General features: G+C 35.6%; 1 protein-coding gene across 1 annotated transcript; it reads left to right on the top strand.

The window, feature by feature from the left end:
- The first annotated feature begins 11,160 nt into the window (after positions 1-11,160).
- LOC131957806 (capping protein-inhibiting regulator of actin dynamics) lies at positions 11,161-15,510 on the top strand. The gene is made up of 5 exons (XM_059322600.1): positions 11,161-11,203; positions 11,646-11,738; positions 11,904-12,045; positions 12,278-13,265; positions 13,533-15,510. Exons 1-5 carry the CDS (start codon positions 11,172-11,174, stop codon positions 15,323-15,325), a joined length of 3,048 nt encoding a protein of 1,015 aa, XP_059178583.1. The 5' UTR covers positions 11,161-11,171; the 3' UTR covers positions 15,326-15,510.
- The last annotated feature ends 6 nt before the right edge of the window (positions 15,511-15,516 follow it).

Genomic DNA, 15,516 nt, shown 5'->3' with positions numbered 1-15,516 from the left:
AATACTGTATTAAATCAGATCTTGAATTTTAATTTGATGTGTAAATTACCCCCAGATTCTAGATCTAGATTCTAGATCTAGATTCTAGATCTCTAAATTTTATTAAATTAATATTTTTACTAAATAAATTAAAAACAACTGTCAACTGTAGACTAGAATGGGTAAAACTCCATTTCAGCGTATTTTATTCTCCGTTGCTTGTTTACCTCCAGTTGAGCGTATTTTATTATAACAACCGAAACACACCAAAACATTAGGAAAACACGATTTATTTTTTGTATTGTATTTTTGTTTTAGAAAATGAATAAAAATGAATATTAAAAAAAAACACGACTTGTTTATTTGTATTGTATTTTAAAAAAAAGGCATTTGTCTCATGGTGAAACTGATACACTGTTAATCATTCTGTTTTATATTTTTGTATTTATGCAATAAATGTACAAACTCTGTGTTTTTTAATTTGACAGTTTTGCTAAAACTGAAAATTTTTTTTTACTATAGAGTTGTATGTTATTTAAATTCATAGTAAATCTACCATCCTTCCCTTTTTTGTATGAGTAAATTTCTGACTTAAAAAAAAAAATTGATGTGGGGTCGTCCAAAATGACGTCACACTCGTAAGGGAGAGGGGGGTCAGCAATTTTGTGACGATGTGTGATGAGGGGGAGGGGGGTGGGGTTTCAGATGGTGTGACGTCCCTTTTTTGCATTATAAAAAAGCAATGTTAGAAAAACAAGTTTTAGCCGTTATTTCGCGTTTTAGAAAACGGTTTTAATAAATTGTAATATGAATTGATCAAAATACTCTATGTTGACAGAGTTCTGACAAGATTTTGGAAAAAATTATCGATGTTTTAAGAAAAATTCAACAGAAATTTTGAGGAGGGGGGGGGGGTTGTAGGCTGAGGTGTGACGTCATTTTAGGGGGGGGGGTTCTGACTTTTTGTGACGACGTGTAACGGAGGGGAGGGGGGAGGTAAAAATTGTAAAAAAGCGTGTCGTCACAAAAAGCAAGACCCCCCCCCCCAAAATGACGTAGCACCATCTGAACCCCCCCCCCCCCCTTCATCACACACCGTCGCAAAATTACCCCCCCCTCCCCCTACGAGTGTGACGTCATTTATGGACGACCTCTAACATTATTTTTTTTAAAATGACAACGTGAGTTGTCACACTTTCTCTAACACTCCAAGCCATCCCTCACCAAATTCCACCCCCCCCCCCCCCTCGGCCCACTTTCGACAGCATCATTGTGCCTTTTAATACTTTTATTCAGTTTAGGGGTCATCCATAAATGACGTCACGCTTTTTTGGACGATTTTTACCCCCCCCCCTCCCCCTCATCACACATCGTCACAAAATTACGGACCCCCCCCCCTCCCCCCTACGAGTGTGACGTCATTTATGGATGACCCCTTAGTTGAAATTGGAACACTTAATTGTACAAAGTGTGCATCTCTATTTTTGTAACCAACAAACAAAGCACTTCAGTCAGTCTCTTTGTTGTTTTTTATTCATTTGTTAAAACAAAAATACAATACAAATAAATAAGTCGTGTTTTTTAAACATTCATTTTATTCATTTGTGAAAACAGAAATACAATACAAAAAATAAATCGTGTTTTCCTAATGTTTTGGTGTGTTTCGGTTGTTATAATAAAATACGCTCAACTGGAGGTAAACAAGCAACGGAGAATAAAATACGCTGAAATGGAGTTTTACCCTAGAATGGACCATTTAATGGTAAATATACAAAAACTCCATTGTTTAGGAGTTAAGCGTATTTCGTATTTTATTCCCCGCTTCACGTTCACCTCCTCCAGTTGAGCGTATTTTATTATAAACTAATATAAACCGAAACACACAAAAACGTTAGGAAATCACTCTGCCTATTTCTTCATCATGAATCTTTGGGTTAGTTTTTTAAATTAATTTTGTTAAAACTTGAGAAAAATCCTAAATTCGGAATATTGAATGTTTAGCCTACTAAAAGTACTAGGCTTAGGGCTTAACTTAATGACATGTTACACTAATGTACTATTTATTTAGATCTAGAATCTAGAGATTTAACTTTTCTTTTTCTTTAAAAATTTGTTCCTGTCAGTTACGTGATTTTCATGCAAAGGGTAAAGTAGACACGCATAATTGCAAGGCATCAGGCATGATACTCGAGATCTATAAATTAACTTACATGAAGTTGACATGAACTCACAATGACCCTATGACGCATGCTGATAATTAAAGTCAAAGTGAACTCACGGTGAACCCTTGACCATGTAGGGATTTTTCTCATGCCGACAATCACATGCTATTTCATTGTAACTGTAATGCTTAGGCCTATTTATAATGTTTTTTACCTTTTCTAATTAAAACACATTCATTGAAAAAAATAAGTAGATCTGTAATATCTAGGCCTATCATCTAATGATTCTAATCCTAGTGTTTTCCTAACATTTTTGTGTGTTTCGGTTGTGTTTATAATAAAATACGCTCAACCGGAGGTGAACGTGAAGCGGGGAATAAAATACGCTAAAATGGAGTTTTACCGACTAGAATGTCATCAATCTGCCACTCTCACTAATTGACTAGATTCTAGATCTAGAATCTAGAATCATCATATAGTTCATCCCATTTTATTTATAATATTGAAATATTGTTGACTGTTGACATGGATTGTTGAAATTCGATTAAAAAAAAATACTTTGACTTCATAGCGTCCTTAAAAATAATAGCCTAATAAAGGTAATATTTAATATAGGCCTAATATAATTGTTTTAGGTATGAAAATCGGAAGAGGCTGGTAATGTGAAAAAAGGTAACTTATCAAATGTTTGTAATTATTTCACATTTTTAGAAGGATTTACCTATGTTTTGAAAGTTACAAAAATGTTTCAAACTTTCATTTGTGTAGGCCTCCCTGTTTTTAAACAATTGTATTAAAACTTTTCAGTTATAAATAAAGATTAGCGATGTTTTCATCAGATGCAACCAAGTTCATTTACTTTAGCAGCCATTTTGTTTTAAGTTTTTTGGTAAAATTTTAGCTAGAGATTCAGGGGAAACCACTCTAATTTACAGCTGGCCCTGTTTATATAGCAAATCTTGCTCACAAATAAGGCTGTTTAAGGTCAATTTCTAGCCTTTATTGATATATTTAGACATTGCTTTTGGTTTATTATTCAATTATCTATTATATTTGACACAAAAATATCACAATACACTTGTATTGAAATTAAAGCCATATTAATGAGTCACCTTTCGCACACAATACTAGCTTCATCCAATTTCCATATAGAAACATGTTTAGTTTTACTTAAATAATCATCACTACAAGTAGACAGAAATGTATAATAAAATCAAATGTTTTTTAACTCTTTCTTATGAAGGATGGTAACAGATAGTTTCAAAAAGATCTAAGTTAATTGTTGTGACTGGAAATGAATGCAGAAACTGAACTTGAAAACTCAGTAAAGAGCTCACAAGACAAAATGGAATCTGATATTATCCAGGGATTTATTATTGAACCACAAGCGCAAGTATCATCAGAAGAAGCTACAATACAGGGATCTTCTTGTTCAAGCACTAGTGATAAAAATTACCTGAAGCATTGGGATATAAAACACCACCCAGTTGTCCTTCTGACTAAATTAGATCCTGGAATAACTACACTGACAGTTAAACCTGGGTGGAATTCTTTCACAAAATTAAATAAGTCGAGTGATGAGGTAGCAAGCTGTTCAAATAGTAAAAATAGAGATGAGAAAAATTGGTATGACATGGAGGAATCACTCTCTGATATCTCTGTCTCAGATATTGATATTTCTGACAGTGAAGATTTAACAAAAGGCACGTCAAGCAAAAAAGTAGAAAGAGAAAGGAGCAGGACTAGAGCATCAAAAGAAACTCATTCTGATGTGAGGAAAAGGGAGAAAATTGAGAAGAAAAATGATGTACCAGCTACTGGGAAGAAATCTGACAAAGAGTCAAAAGAAAAAAGGACAGCTGGGAAGCAGAGACATACTTCTGAGAAAAAGGAAGATCATGAGAAGTCAGATGTATCCAAGAAATTTTCAACTAAATCTGAAACAAATCATTCAAGAAGATATTCAAAAGAATCCAGTAAAGAGAAGGAAGAAATGAGTTCAGTTGATAGTCGGCGTAGGTCTAGGACATCAACGCACTTGAGAAATAAACATTTGCACTCATCAGACTCATCCAAGTCAGACAAAACAAAAAAGTCTAAAGAAGACACTTTAGAACAAGTTATGCTCAAGCCATCTCTTGGAAAGGATGAAAAAGTGAAAAAAATCAAAAGTAGTAAGTGAGCTTTGAACATTGGTCAGATATGTTATGCTTCATATTTCTTCAAGTGCTCAAACAGCTAAATTTTTGTTATTTGAGAAAACGGTTTTAATTTTTTATACTGTTTGTAAATTTATGCATGTTAATAACAATATATAATCATGTTTTCTTGATGTTTTCCCTCCAGATATCAGGTATGAACTATGTATAAGCCCCATTACATTGTCTGACCTGAAGAATGATACTTTTAGGAAATTCATTAACTTGGCAGCTGATTGCTCAGTTTACTTCAACAAACGGAGGAATCCAGTAAATCCAGTTGCATCAAATGGGTATTTATCTATTTATTGTTTATAAATTGTCATACTACATTTTAATTAAGAAAACATTTAAATCTAATTGTTTCTTGGCCCTAAGTAATCATAGCTTTATCGGCTCGCTGCCTAAAGGACTAGTACTTTAAAAAGGGATCTTGAATTAGTTGAATGTATAATTTTAATTAATATACAGAATGTTAATCTTTTTCATTGAATTTTTCTAGTGCCGTGGTGCTTTACTTTGGAGATGGCCCAAGTTTGCAATCTGCTTTACAAAGGTTGAGTCAGCTTCCAAGTCTTGCAGATGGGGTTTGGGTAAAAGCTACAGTTAAGTGCTTTGAAATACAGCCCCCACTAAAGAAGGAATCTAAAGAAAAATGGAGAACTATCCTTGCAGGTAATGCAATGTTTTAATTTAGTTGTGTTATTTAAAAACATAGTTTAAATATTGATTTAGATTAAAAGACTAATGCTAATGAAATAAATAATTAAGGTGTAATGCTAGGGTTGCAACTAAATGTCTTAAAGATCCAACAAATCACAGGGATGTAAACACAGTTTAGCATCAACCTGCCAACACTACACATGCACTTGTCCTTTGTAGCTAGTCTATGATAAAGGTTTAGTCAAACAAGTTTAAGATTTTAATAAGTTAAAATTGCTGCTGTGCTTTAACTTCTGACATTTATACCTAAACACATTTTTTTTTGTGTCAAACATTTTTACTATTTTACATTTACTTTTTATTAGATTAAGAAAACAGTAATATTTTAACTCTGCCTCATTATTGAATGATTACTGAATAAATAATGCTTGTTGTTTTTATATTCTCCAGCTAAGTTAACATTTCAGTTCAACACTGACAAGGCTGATAAGCTGCGCCAGTTGTTTTCCTACAAAGGTAAGTTTAGCGACACCAAAATAATGAACTTATTTCAGGGACATTTTTTCATTTGGTGAGTATTTAAATATGAATGATTAAATGATTATAGATTAAAAAAATGTGTACTAGACTTTTAGTGGTTGTGACAAAATGTCTGTTGCCTCAGGTGTCTCAAATTACTGACTTAAACGTGAAAAGCCTGGAAATGCTTCCTACTACATTTGCTTATTTGCCAAAAAGCCTGTATAATAAATAACAACTTTTAACCTGTGCTACTTGAATCCAGTGGTGGTTACTGCATCATTTCTGTTAGCAAGTGATCCTCATTTTTTTATTTGAAAAAACTTGACTGTCCAGCTAGTTCAATTTTCTATCATGTATCTCTCTCAGCCGCAATATTTGCTGTGCATACATGAATACAGTTGGTTTACTTGTTTTGTCAAATGTTTCTTTGTTTTATGCAACCCTGACTAGCATGTTTAAATTGGAGGAGTCATCTATCAACCACTTTTATTCTTGTTAAATATCCAGAGTATAGCATGAATACTATTATCATGCAGCATCGTTATGTTTGAAATCTTACCTTTTAATTGGAGGGCTCACCTATCAACCATTTTTATTCTAGTTAAATACCTGGAGTATCTTCATCATTGAAATCTTACCTTTTAATTGGAGAGCTCACCTATCAAGCATTTTTATTCTAGTTAAATACCTGGAGTATCTTCATCATTGAAATCTTACCTTTTAATTGGAGAGCTCACCTATCAACCATTTTTATTCTAGTTAAATACCTGGAGTATCTTCATCATTGAAATCTTACCTTTTAATTGGAGAGCTCACCTATCAACCATTTTTATTCTAGTTAAATACCTGGAGTATAATCATCTTTTTAAAGTAACATCACCTTGTGATATCTGTGCTGGTTAAATATCTGCTGAATGTATACATTTACATGTATTTGCTCCACAAGTGTGCAGATCTTTGATCTACCTCTTCATTACCTCACCAACAGTTTTTGGAGCAGTATAAATTGATTTCATGTTAAACAAGATCAATGTTATCCCTAGTTTCTCAACTCTTTCAACTATCTGCTGGTCGCCTTCTGCAAATGGTACCTGATATAAGATGGTGTTGAGTCAGCTTGATATGGTGCTAGTCACATAACTGGCTTGTCAGAATTTGACTACAAATGACTTAAATTTACCAACTCATTTACTGAGTTGTCACTAGACCACATTGTATCTAGCTACCAGGAAAAGATGCAGACCTTACCTCATGTCTTCATTTTCAACATGAATTTTATTTCTAACTACCCTAGTATTTCTTGTGTATAGATATGATGAAAAGCCTTCAGCCAAATTTATGAAAAAATGACATTTAAAATATTATTTTCTTAATCAGTACTGTATTATAGTAACTCTCTTTAAATTCTATAACTATCCAGTTGACTTTTTAAATATAAGATTATTTTGTGTCTTCTGCTAACTTTGGTCCAAACTTTTACTGACTTTCAAAATTTAGCTTTCTCTTTCTACTTTTTTGCTTGACGTGCCTTTTGTTAAATTTTCAAAACAAAGCTGAAATTCTGAAAAAGGTATCTGTGTGATGCCTCCAGTATCTTTACCTTTTTCTTCCTTGAATCCTCTCCAAGTCATGCCAGAAACAGGCCTACAGTCTCCCAGTCATGTCAGAAACAGGTCATAGTGTTTCTCATTCATTCAAGAATCATGCCACAGTGTAAAAGATAAACATTTACACTGATAATTTCAAAGCTCCAAAATTAATATAAACAAGTCATTTGTGGTCTTCATATTCAGCCAATCACAGTTAACACTTCAAAACAAATTAGATGCCACTTTCTGTTCTCAAGGCGTTTTTTTTTACAACTTACAGTTGTTTGAGTCAAAGCAGTGGCTCAATATAATATTTTGATACCTCCCTAGTTTTTGTTTGGCTCTGATGATGTGCTGCTGTTGGTATCAGATTATCTGCTGTCTCAAGACAACCTGTCTACAAAACACTCAACAGTTCAAAAACATTTTATCTCTATTCAAACAAGTTTTAGATAGATATTCTTTGGAAAGACAAATAATTTCTTGTGTGTAGATTTTTCAAACTTGAAAATTTCTCAGCTGATATTTCTAAGTTCGCCACAACCTCGGAGTTGAACATTTTATGCACTGGACTGATGGTGGAGAAAAGGTCCTTAATAAAAAGGATTACAAATTTCACTCAGAGGCCAACATAGTAGAGGTTTAAAGCTTTGTTTACATTTGGTTGTGTCTGTGTTCAGTTGCACAACCAGTGGCACATTCGCCAGCACTTTAGTGAACTGTTAACTATCATGTCAGTCAATACAATCTGTTTAACTATCATGTCAGTCAATACAATCTGTAGTCAACAGCTACATCTGTGTTTTCAATCTGAGCTTGTTGTCTCTTCATTTCATTCAACAACTCAGCTTTTTAGCAGATTATTGGATGTAAGGCTGAATCTTTTGGTACTCCTGTTTGACAACTACCTAAGAGTGTTCAAATTCTTGATGGGGCAAATCATTTCTAATTCTGAACCAAGTTTTACAATGCTTTTTTTTAAAAGCATGACAAATTGGCAAATAGATTTGTAATAAGCTTATCAGATTGTCTTTAAAAAAAGACCTTGGCGTATCATATTCTCCGAAAGTCTGGCCATTTCCAGAATAGGATATAACAGAGGGTATTAGATTTGATTTTTATTTGCAGACAGGAAAAGAGAGGGCACAAAGAAAGCATGTGCCCAGCTCCACAGGGTTCCCTCGTCTATGACTCAAGAAATGCTGAGTCTGCTGTTTCCATTCTCACTCAGTGTTCAAATTTCAAACACCGACACACAGCAGAAGGGAATATCAGGGTAAGTTGATGACACAGGTCACCTTAGACCAGGCACTGGTCAGCAGATGGGTTAAGTTTTCTGTTGGAAATGTCGTTGTATACAACAGAAATCTTTTATTTTTCACTCAAGTCTAACTATTGACAAAACAACCTTAATACAAGAATAATATCATCTGTTAATTTCCACTTTCTTACCTTCAGTCCTGTCAGTATATAGACACATACTGTATAGTAGCAGTTATGAAAAGCATTGCTATTCACTTGAACAATTGTTTGGTCTGTAACAAAGTGAAATAAAAAAATTGTTTCACTATCTCTGTTGTCTGGTTTCAACTTTTACAAGCTGGAAGAAAACAGTTCACCTATTAAACATCAACCACAGAAAGATATAAATTCTGCTTCTTCTGCCTCTAAGACCATTTCCCTGTTCTTAAAAGAGAACTTTTAGTTTTGTTTTTACATAAGGCCATCAGTTTTCTTTGCTTCCACCTACTTTACTTTGGTTAGTTGACCTTGGGAAAATTATGTGGCATCCACATATTTATTGACTGATATTTCAAGCCATTCTGATCAACTTTATTTCTAAAATGTTCATAAGATTGGTGTTTCCATTATTAGAATGTTGAATGTCTGAATGGATCAGAGTCAGTTCATATACAGCACAGAACATTTCTTTGTGAGCCTCACTTTGATCTCTTGACACTGAAGTATTATAAAAAGTTTTGTTCAGTCAGAACCTGGGCTGTACCTGATTATCCTAGACAAACAGATCAAAAAGCTTATCCAGACAGGGTTCTCTCCTATATTGTTCTGAAGAATGAACATATTTTGCTGTTGTTACTTGATGTTTCAGCAGACCAGTTCTTGTTCATGGCATTGATGAGTAACAATTCAGCTTATTACAAATAAGCTGCCATAATTTTTGAATTTGTAGTCTAAAAATATCCTATCACTCTTAATTCTTTGTCGCAATCCTTAAATTACATTGTCATTTTTTCACATGGTACAATGATTTGCAGAATTTCCTTACCTATTTTTTTTTTTACGGAATATCTACATCTCAGTAGTGTTGAACCTTGTAGGCAGCCAGTCTCCTGAAAATCATACTTTAAACCTGACAACACTGAATATTCTTCTTACTATCTTTGTAGGAGCACCAAATATAACAAGGTATTTGTTACAGCAAATTGCTCAACATCTATATTCAATTTTGATCAGCTGGCTATTTTCATATCTATAGCCAAAGAGACAAAGATGTTTGTTGAATCTGGACATCTTCTGAAGATAATTTTCTGATCTTGTTTTTGTGATTAAACTTGAATACATTTGACCAGTCCAATAGTGGAATAAAACCTGCCAAAAATGTGCTTACTAGTTGTATAGAGCTATGGAAGTTTCAAGTTCACCTTGGCAACTTTTGAAACTTTAAGGGAAAAGATCACTAAACAATGAAGAAAACAACTCTTGCAAGCATGAATAGCTAAGAACAATAGCTCTTTCCAATTTTTTCCCCCTAATTTTGATTTTAAAAAAAAATTTCTTTCTGTTTGAAAAAGTTATTTGCCAAGAAATTTTCTTTTAAAGGATCTAAACACTGAGGTTCAAATCTGACTATACCTCACACAGAACTTTGCCTGTTATGAGACTCTTGTTTTATTGGAAGTAACAAGGCAAAAAAAAATATTATATTGGCTACACTCGCTTAATAGTTCTACAAGGCAGCAGAATAGATTTAACATTTCAAACTCTGTGTGACTTTCATTTTTCAATGGTACATGCTGATTTAAAACTGAAACCTGTAATTTTCAGTGTATTTTATTGTTTTTCCCTTGTATTCCATTTTCAGAAATATCTTTTGATATTTAAAATTGAAACCTCCAACATTCACTAATATATTTACAAAACATTAAGTTAAGAAATTTATTTTCAATGGTATGAGCTATATGCACATTTTGTTTCTTAACAATATTTTTTAAAGCTGAAATGATCACTATTCAAAACAACAAGATTACAGTTGATGCAAACTCAATGAACAAGTGTGTTAAATAAAAAATACAAAAGATTGAGAAGAGAAATATCTCAATTTAAGTACTGGCTCTACATGTTTATGTGCTGGTCACTTTTGTGATTCAAGGGATTTCTTGTCTTAACCATTCACTGTGTTACCACATGTTTTGGTGTCTCAACTTTGACATGTTTTGATGACACAAATTTTCCATTTTTTATTGGTTGCCACTATCCAACCTGTTACCATTGTGTCGTGTATTTTGGTTTACGTTGTTACCACCCTCCCCAGGCCTGTCACCATTAGTGACACAATTTACCAATGTTGTACCTTGTTACCACCCTCCCCCCAGGCCTGTCACCATTAGTGACACAATTTACCAATGTTTGTTACCACCCTCCCCCAGGCCGGTCTCTGTGGAGTTTGAAAGCCAAGAATGGATGGAAGCTGTCCTGACCTGTTTCCAAGATTTTATTTACATCTCATTAAAGGGTCATGTGAAACCTTTCTACCTGAGGATAACCAACTTCACCCCACCCCCCAGAGAAGCAGTCAGAGGTAAAGTGTTTCTACTCACCATATATTGGTGGTGTACTAAGTCATACCTGTATAAAGTATATGTAATGAGAAGTTGGTGATTAAAAACTGTTCCCGTTTTTAACTAGCTCGTCCTTCTGCCTGGGACAAAAGTGAAGCAGACGCCAAGCAGCAGAATCCAGGTCACAAGCTGCAGCGGCCTGTCAGTCACGACAGACCTTACCCTGGTCCAGGGAAAGCTGGACATGAGCAGCAGCAGATGACGAGAAATAGAAACGAGGAAGTCAAAAGGTCTGTATCAGCATGTGTATGCAACATTTTTAGTGATTTAAATAAGGGTAATTTTATATCTTTCAATTTACAACTAAAAAAGGTTGTATTATTCAACTAGTATGGCATCCAGTCCAATAATTATTATTCTGCAGAATTTTATTAGCTATATTAATTTACCATTGGAGTTTTTAAAAAATCCATTATTTATAATAGTATTTGTCTTTTACTGGTTGTCTGTGATTATTAAAGTTGATGGTTGTCTTTTATGCTCTGATTATTGAACTTGATGGTTATATTTGAACATCTGATTATTGAAGTTCATGGTATACTTGAACATCTGATTACTGAAGTTGATGGTTGTATTTAAACCTCTGATTATTGAAGTTGATGGTTGTATTTAAACCTCTGATTATTGAAGTTGATGGTTATATTTGAACATCTGATTATTTGGGATTTCCAGGTATGATAACAGGAAGAGAACCTTACTAGAATCCAGAAGCAGAGGAAGGTCACAAGAGAAACGTCCTCGCTTAGCTCACCTGGATCAAACTAGGTTTGATTTTATTTATCACCTCACTTATAATCATTTTACTTTTCAATTCTATATTTAAGAACACAACCTAATTATCCGCTATATTTAAAAAATGGTCTGTCAAGCCATGATGTAAAATGCAAAATTTTAATGATTTGTATTGTAAATTTTTTTTTTAACTAACAGAGGTTTAAATGATCAGAGTATTGGGAGTGTACAAAAAATGGAACAGCCCCAGCTGTTGAACTCCTCAAAAGATGCCCTGCGCATGCTGGCAATTTCCAGAGGTTTGGACCCAAACAACCAGGATGTTATCAAGATTCTTGAGGTGGGTCTGTTGTTAGGGTTGCTTTTTTTTTTACATTTGCTGGAAAAAATCTGGCTAAAACAGGTTTTAGCTTTTTATAATGTATCCAAATATCATTTTATTTTTTATAAACTTATCCATATATCATTTTATTTTTTATAAACTTATTTCATATATCATTTTATTTTTTAAAAACTTATCCTGGTATCATTTTATTTTTTATAAACTAATTCATTGTATCATTTTCTAACAGATGACTACTCAACTCGAGGCATTACAAGCTTTAACAATAAAGCAACGAATGGAAGCTCAATCATTGGTCATTATTGGTCAAGCACAGGATCAGTTGATGCAGCAAAGAAGGGAATCAGAACGTCAAGCTCAAGAACAACTCATGCAGCAAAGAAGGGAATCAGAACGTCAAGAACAACTCATGCAGCAAAGAAGGGAATCAGAACGTCAAGAACAACTCATGCAGCAAAGAAGGGAATCAGAACGTCAAGAACAACTCATGCAGCAAAGAAGAGAATCAGAACGTCAAGAACAACTCATGCAGCAAAGAAGGGAATCAGAACGTCAAGAACAACTCATGAAGAAAAGGAGGGAATCTGAGCGCCAAGCACAAGAAGAGCTAATGCAGCAAAGGAGAGAGTCTGAGCGCCATAAAGCATCACCTCACATGTTTGGCCAGAAAGGGAGATGGGCTGAAGAGGAAAGCAGGAAGAAACGAGACGAAGCCGAACAAAAGCTCAAGGAAAACATTTCACACAAGTTCCAACTGCTTGGAGAGCTCAAAGGTAGAATGCACCAATCAGAAAAGTCCTATAGGAACAGCCCCAAGTCTGTTTCTACCCACACATTTGGCAATGAAGCTAGTATAAAACCTTACAGAAATGCCCCTCCCACTATTGGCCTACTTGGTACTGGCCCTTTGAATGTTCCAAGTGCACCACCGGCTGCTGCATACCCTTCTCAAAAAGATGGAAAAATCAAAGACAGTCTGTTTGCCTTTGCTGGTTACCAGCCAGGTAAAGATCTCTCCCAGGACAAGGGCAAGCACTCAAGTAGGTCTAGATCACCAAGGGAAGCAAACAAGTCAAGGGCATTAAGACTAAACTCTTCTTTAGAAAGGGATGGAAGGAGCAAAAATTCTTTTGGTAGAGCAGATCGGCAAAGTAATGATAGACATTCAAGTAAACAAAGATCAAGTTCAAGACAGAAAAGTGATAACGTCCACTACGGTATGTCATTATTTTCAAAAATTCAAATTGCTTTCCTTGCTGGGATTAATGAAAAGAAAATTTCTTACAAATATTGTTTAAATTAATATAATATGTATTTTAAAATAATTATTATCATACAATTAAACACATTTTGTAATTTTTATTATTGTAATTTTGTAATTTTTATTATCAAATAACTTTTATAGATTTACAGTGTTCATTGAGAAAGTTTAATTAGTAATGGAATATTTAAATTTATTGATTTAATTTTTTTTAAATTTTAAGGTGGACGAGACAATTTGGACCCAAGTAACAATGATACACCTTTAGATTTTCACAAGCGTTCTTCATTTATGAGCACGGAACAAGCCGTGAAACAAGACTTTGACAGAACTGTTCAGGCTCTGCGAGAGGTTAAATCCACCATACCTAAAAGGGAAGAAAAGCGGACTGGAGCCGTAGAGGAACTGTATCTCCCAGTTCAGTTTGGAAAAAATGCCGTCAAGAAAACTCCCTGGGAAATGGAGGAAGAGAAGAGGAAAGCTTTAGACAGGAAGAGGAACTACCCAGATAAGGGTAGAGACAACAATGACAGGAAACTTGGCAACAGCAAGCCAGGCTTCAGGGACACGGGTTATCCACGGTCAAATCCCAGCGGGGAGAAGAGAAAAGATTGGTCAGCAGGGAAAGGTCTGCTGGGTAGTGGTCCTGGTGATCAGTCATATGACATGAATAAGTCTAGAGGGGCACCAGGAAACAGGTTTCAGGGCACAGCACCAGAGACAAAGGGCCTGCTGGGAAGTGCACCTTCTGAGCCCCCGGTTAGAGTGCCACATGGGATCTTGAAGAAAAACTCTGTGGCAGGGGCTGTAGAAAAATATGATAATGTTAACAGAGAAATCCCACGCAATTCTAAACGAAATGCTAGAGCTAATCCCGGAGGGACAGGCATGCACAGAGGTAGAGGCAATCTGCGAGGTGGTGTTGGACACACACCCTTTCCAACTAACAACAGAGGTGTGAATAATCCAAGGGTGTTTAACAAAGAAGCTAAAGAGGAACATGAGTGGGGTGGCACTGAACACCACGACTTTGTTCCTCCAAATTCAAATAGAGGAAATTTTAAGGCTGGGCCACCATTTAGAAATCCACCAAAAGAGTCTTACCCTGGCTGGAAGGATCTGAAGTCTGATTACAAGCCAGATTACCCAACCAATGACTGGAACCAGGAGTGGTCTGCTAGTGGGGCAGAACCTTCATACTATGGTGCAGGACAAGACCCACCTGACACTTACAGCCAAGAACAGTTCTACCCGCCTGAGGAGCCCTACGTTGAGGAGTTTGGTGGCCCCATTGAAGAACACCATGCACCTGAATATCCTGAGATTCCAGTAGACACGAGAGCTCCACTTCCCTTGGATAATGCTGAGCACTATGGGGAGATTGGGGAAAGTGCTTGGCAAGGTACATATGACCATCATCCAGTAGGTCCACTGCCAGTCCATGAGGAATCTGCTGGTCCAGCTGAAGCACCATTGGAATATGAAGGCTATGGCTACAGTGGTGAAAGCACAGAATATCCGACAGAGCCAGTGTATTATGAAGGACAAGAGGAGTATTATGATGATAATCAATTTAAAGGCAAAGAATATGCACCTGCTTTTAGGGGACATCCCACCCGGGGCAGAATTGGACTGAATAGGGGCAGAACAAGACCTTTTAGAGGGAGAGGTGAATCAATCAGGGGACATAACTCTTACAGGGGAAGAGTTGCCCAAGGCCCAGCTGTACCAGAACAGCAGTATGATGAGAATGTTGACATGGACTGGAGCAGTTACCCCAGTGATCCTGCACCAAACTTTGGTGGGGAGGAGAGCACAGGGCGCTGGGGGTTTCCTGCTGGGAGAGGGAGAGGCAGGGGAGCCTTCAATACTGGCAGCTTGCTCCCCACACCTCATGAGAGAGAGAACAGCTATGTGGACAACACAAAACAGCAGACTCAAGGATGGGGAGGAGGGCAGAGGTCACAGTTCCCACCCCCTTATACCAATCGAGGTAGAGGAAATACTTACTTTTAAATTTTTATTATCTTTACTTTTGAATTCTTTTATTGTATACCATCATGTGTATGTGAACAAGTTGAGTAACTATTTTATTGTAATTGTTTTAGGGAAAAAAAATGTTTACTGCTGTTGATGATTGTTAAGTTCAGTATCACATATAACTGCATCATTTCTTTTTATTTTAAAATGTCATGTTGAAATTTTTA

The sequence above is a fragment of the Physella acuta genome, unplaced genomic scaffold (assembly GCF_028476545.2).
Source record: "Physella acuta isolate Inbredline_101_S28 unplaced genomic scaffold, ASM2847654v3 ptg001269l, whole genome shotgun sequence".
In the NCBI taxonomy this organism is placed as follows: Eukaryota; Metazoa; Mollusca; class Gastropoda; family Physidae; genus Physella; species Physella acuta.
Note: the sequence above shows the minus strand (reverse complement) of the source record. Positions and strands in the feature narration are given on the sequence as shown.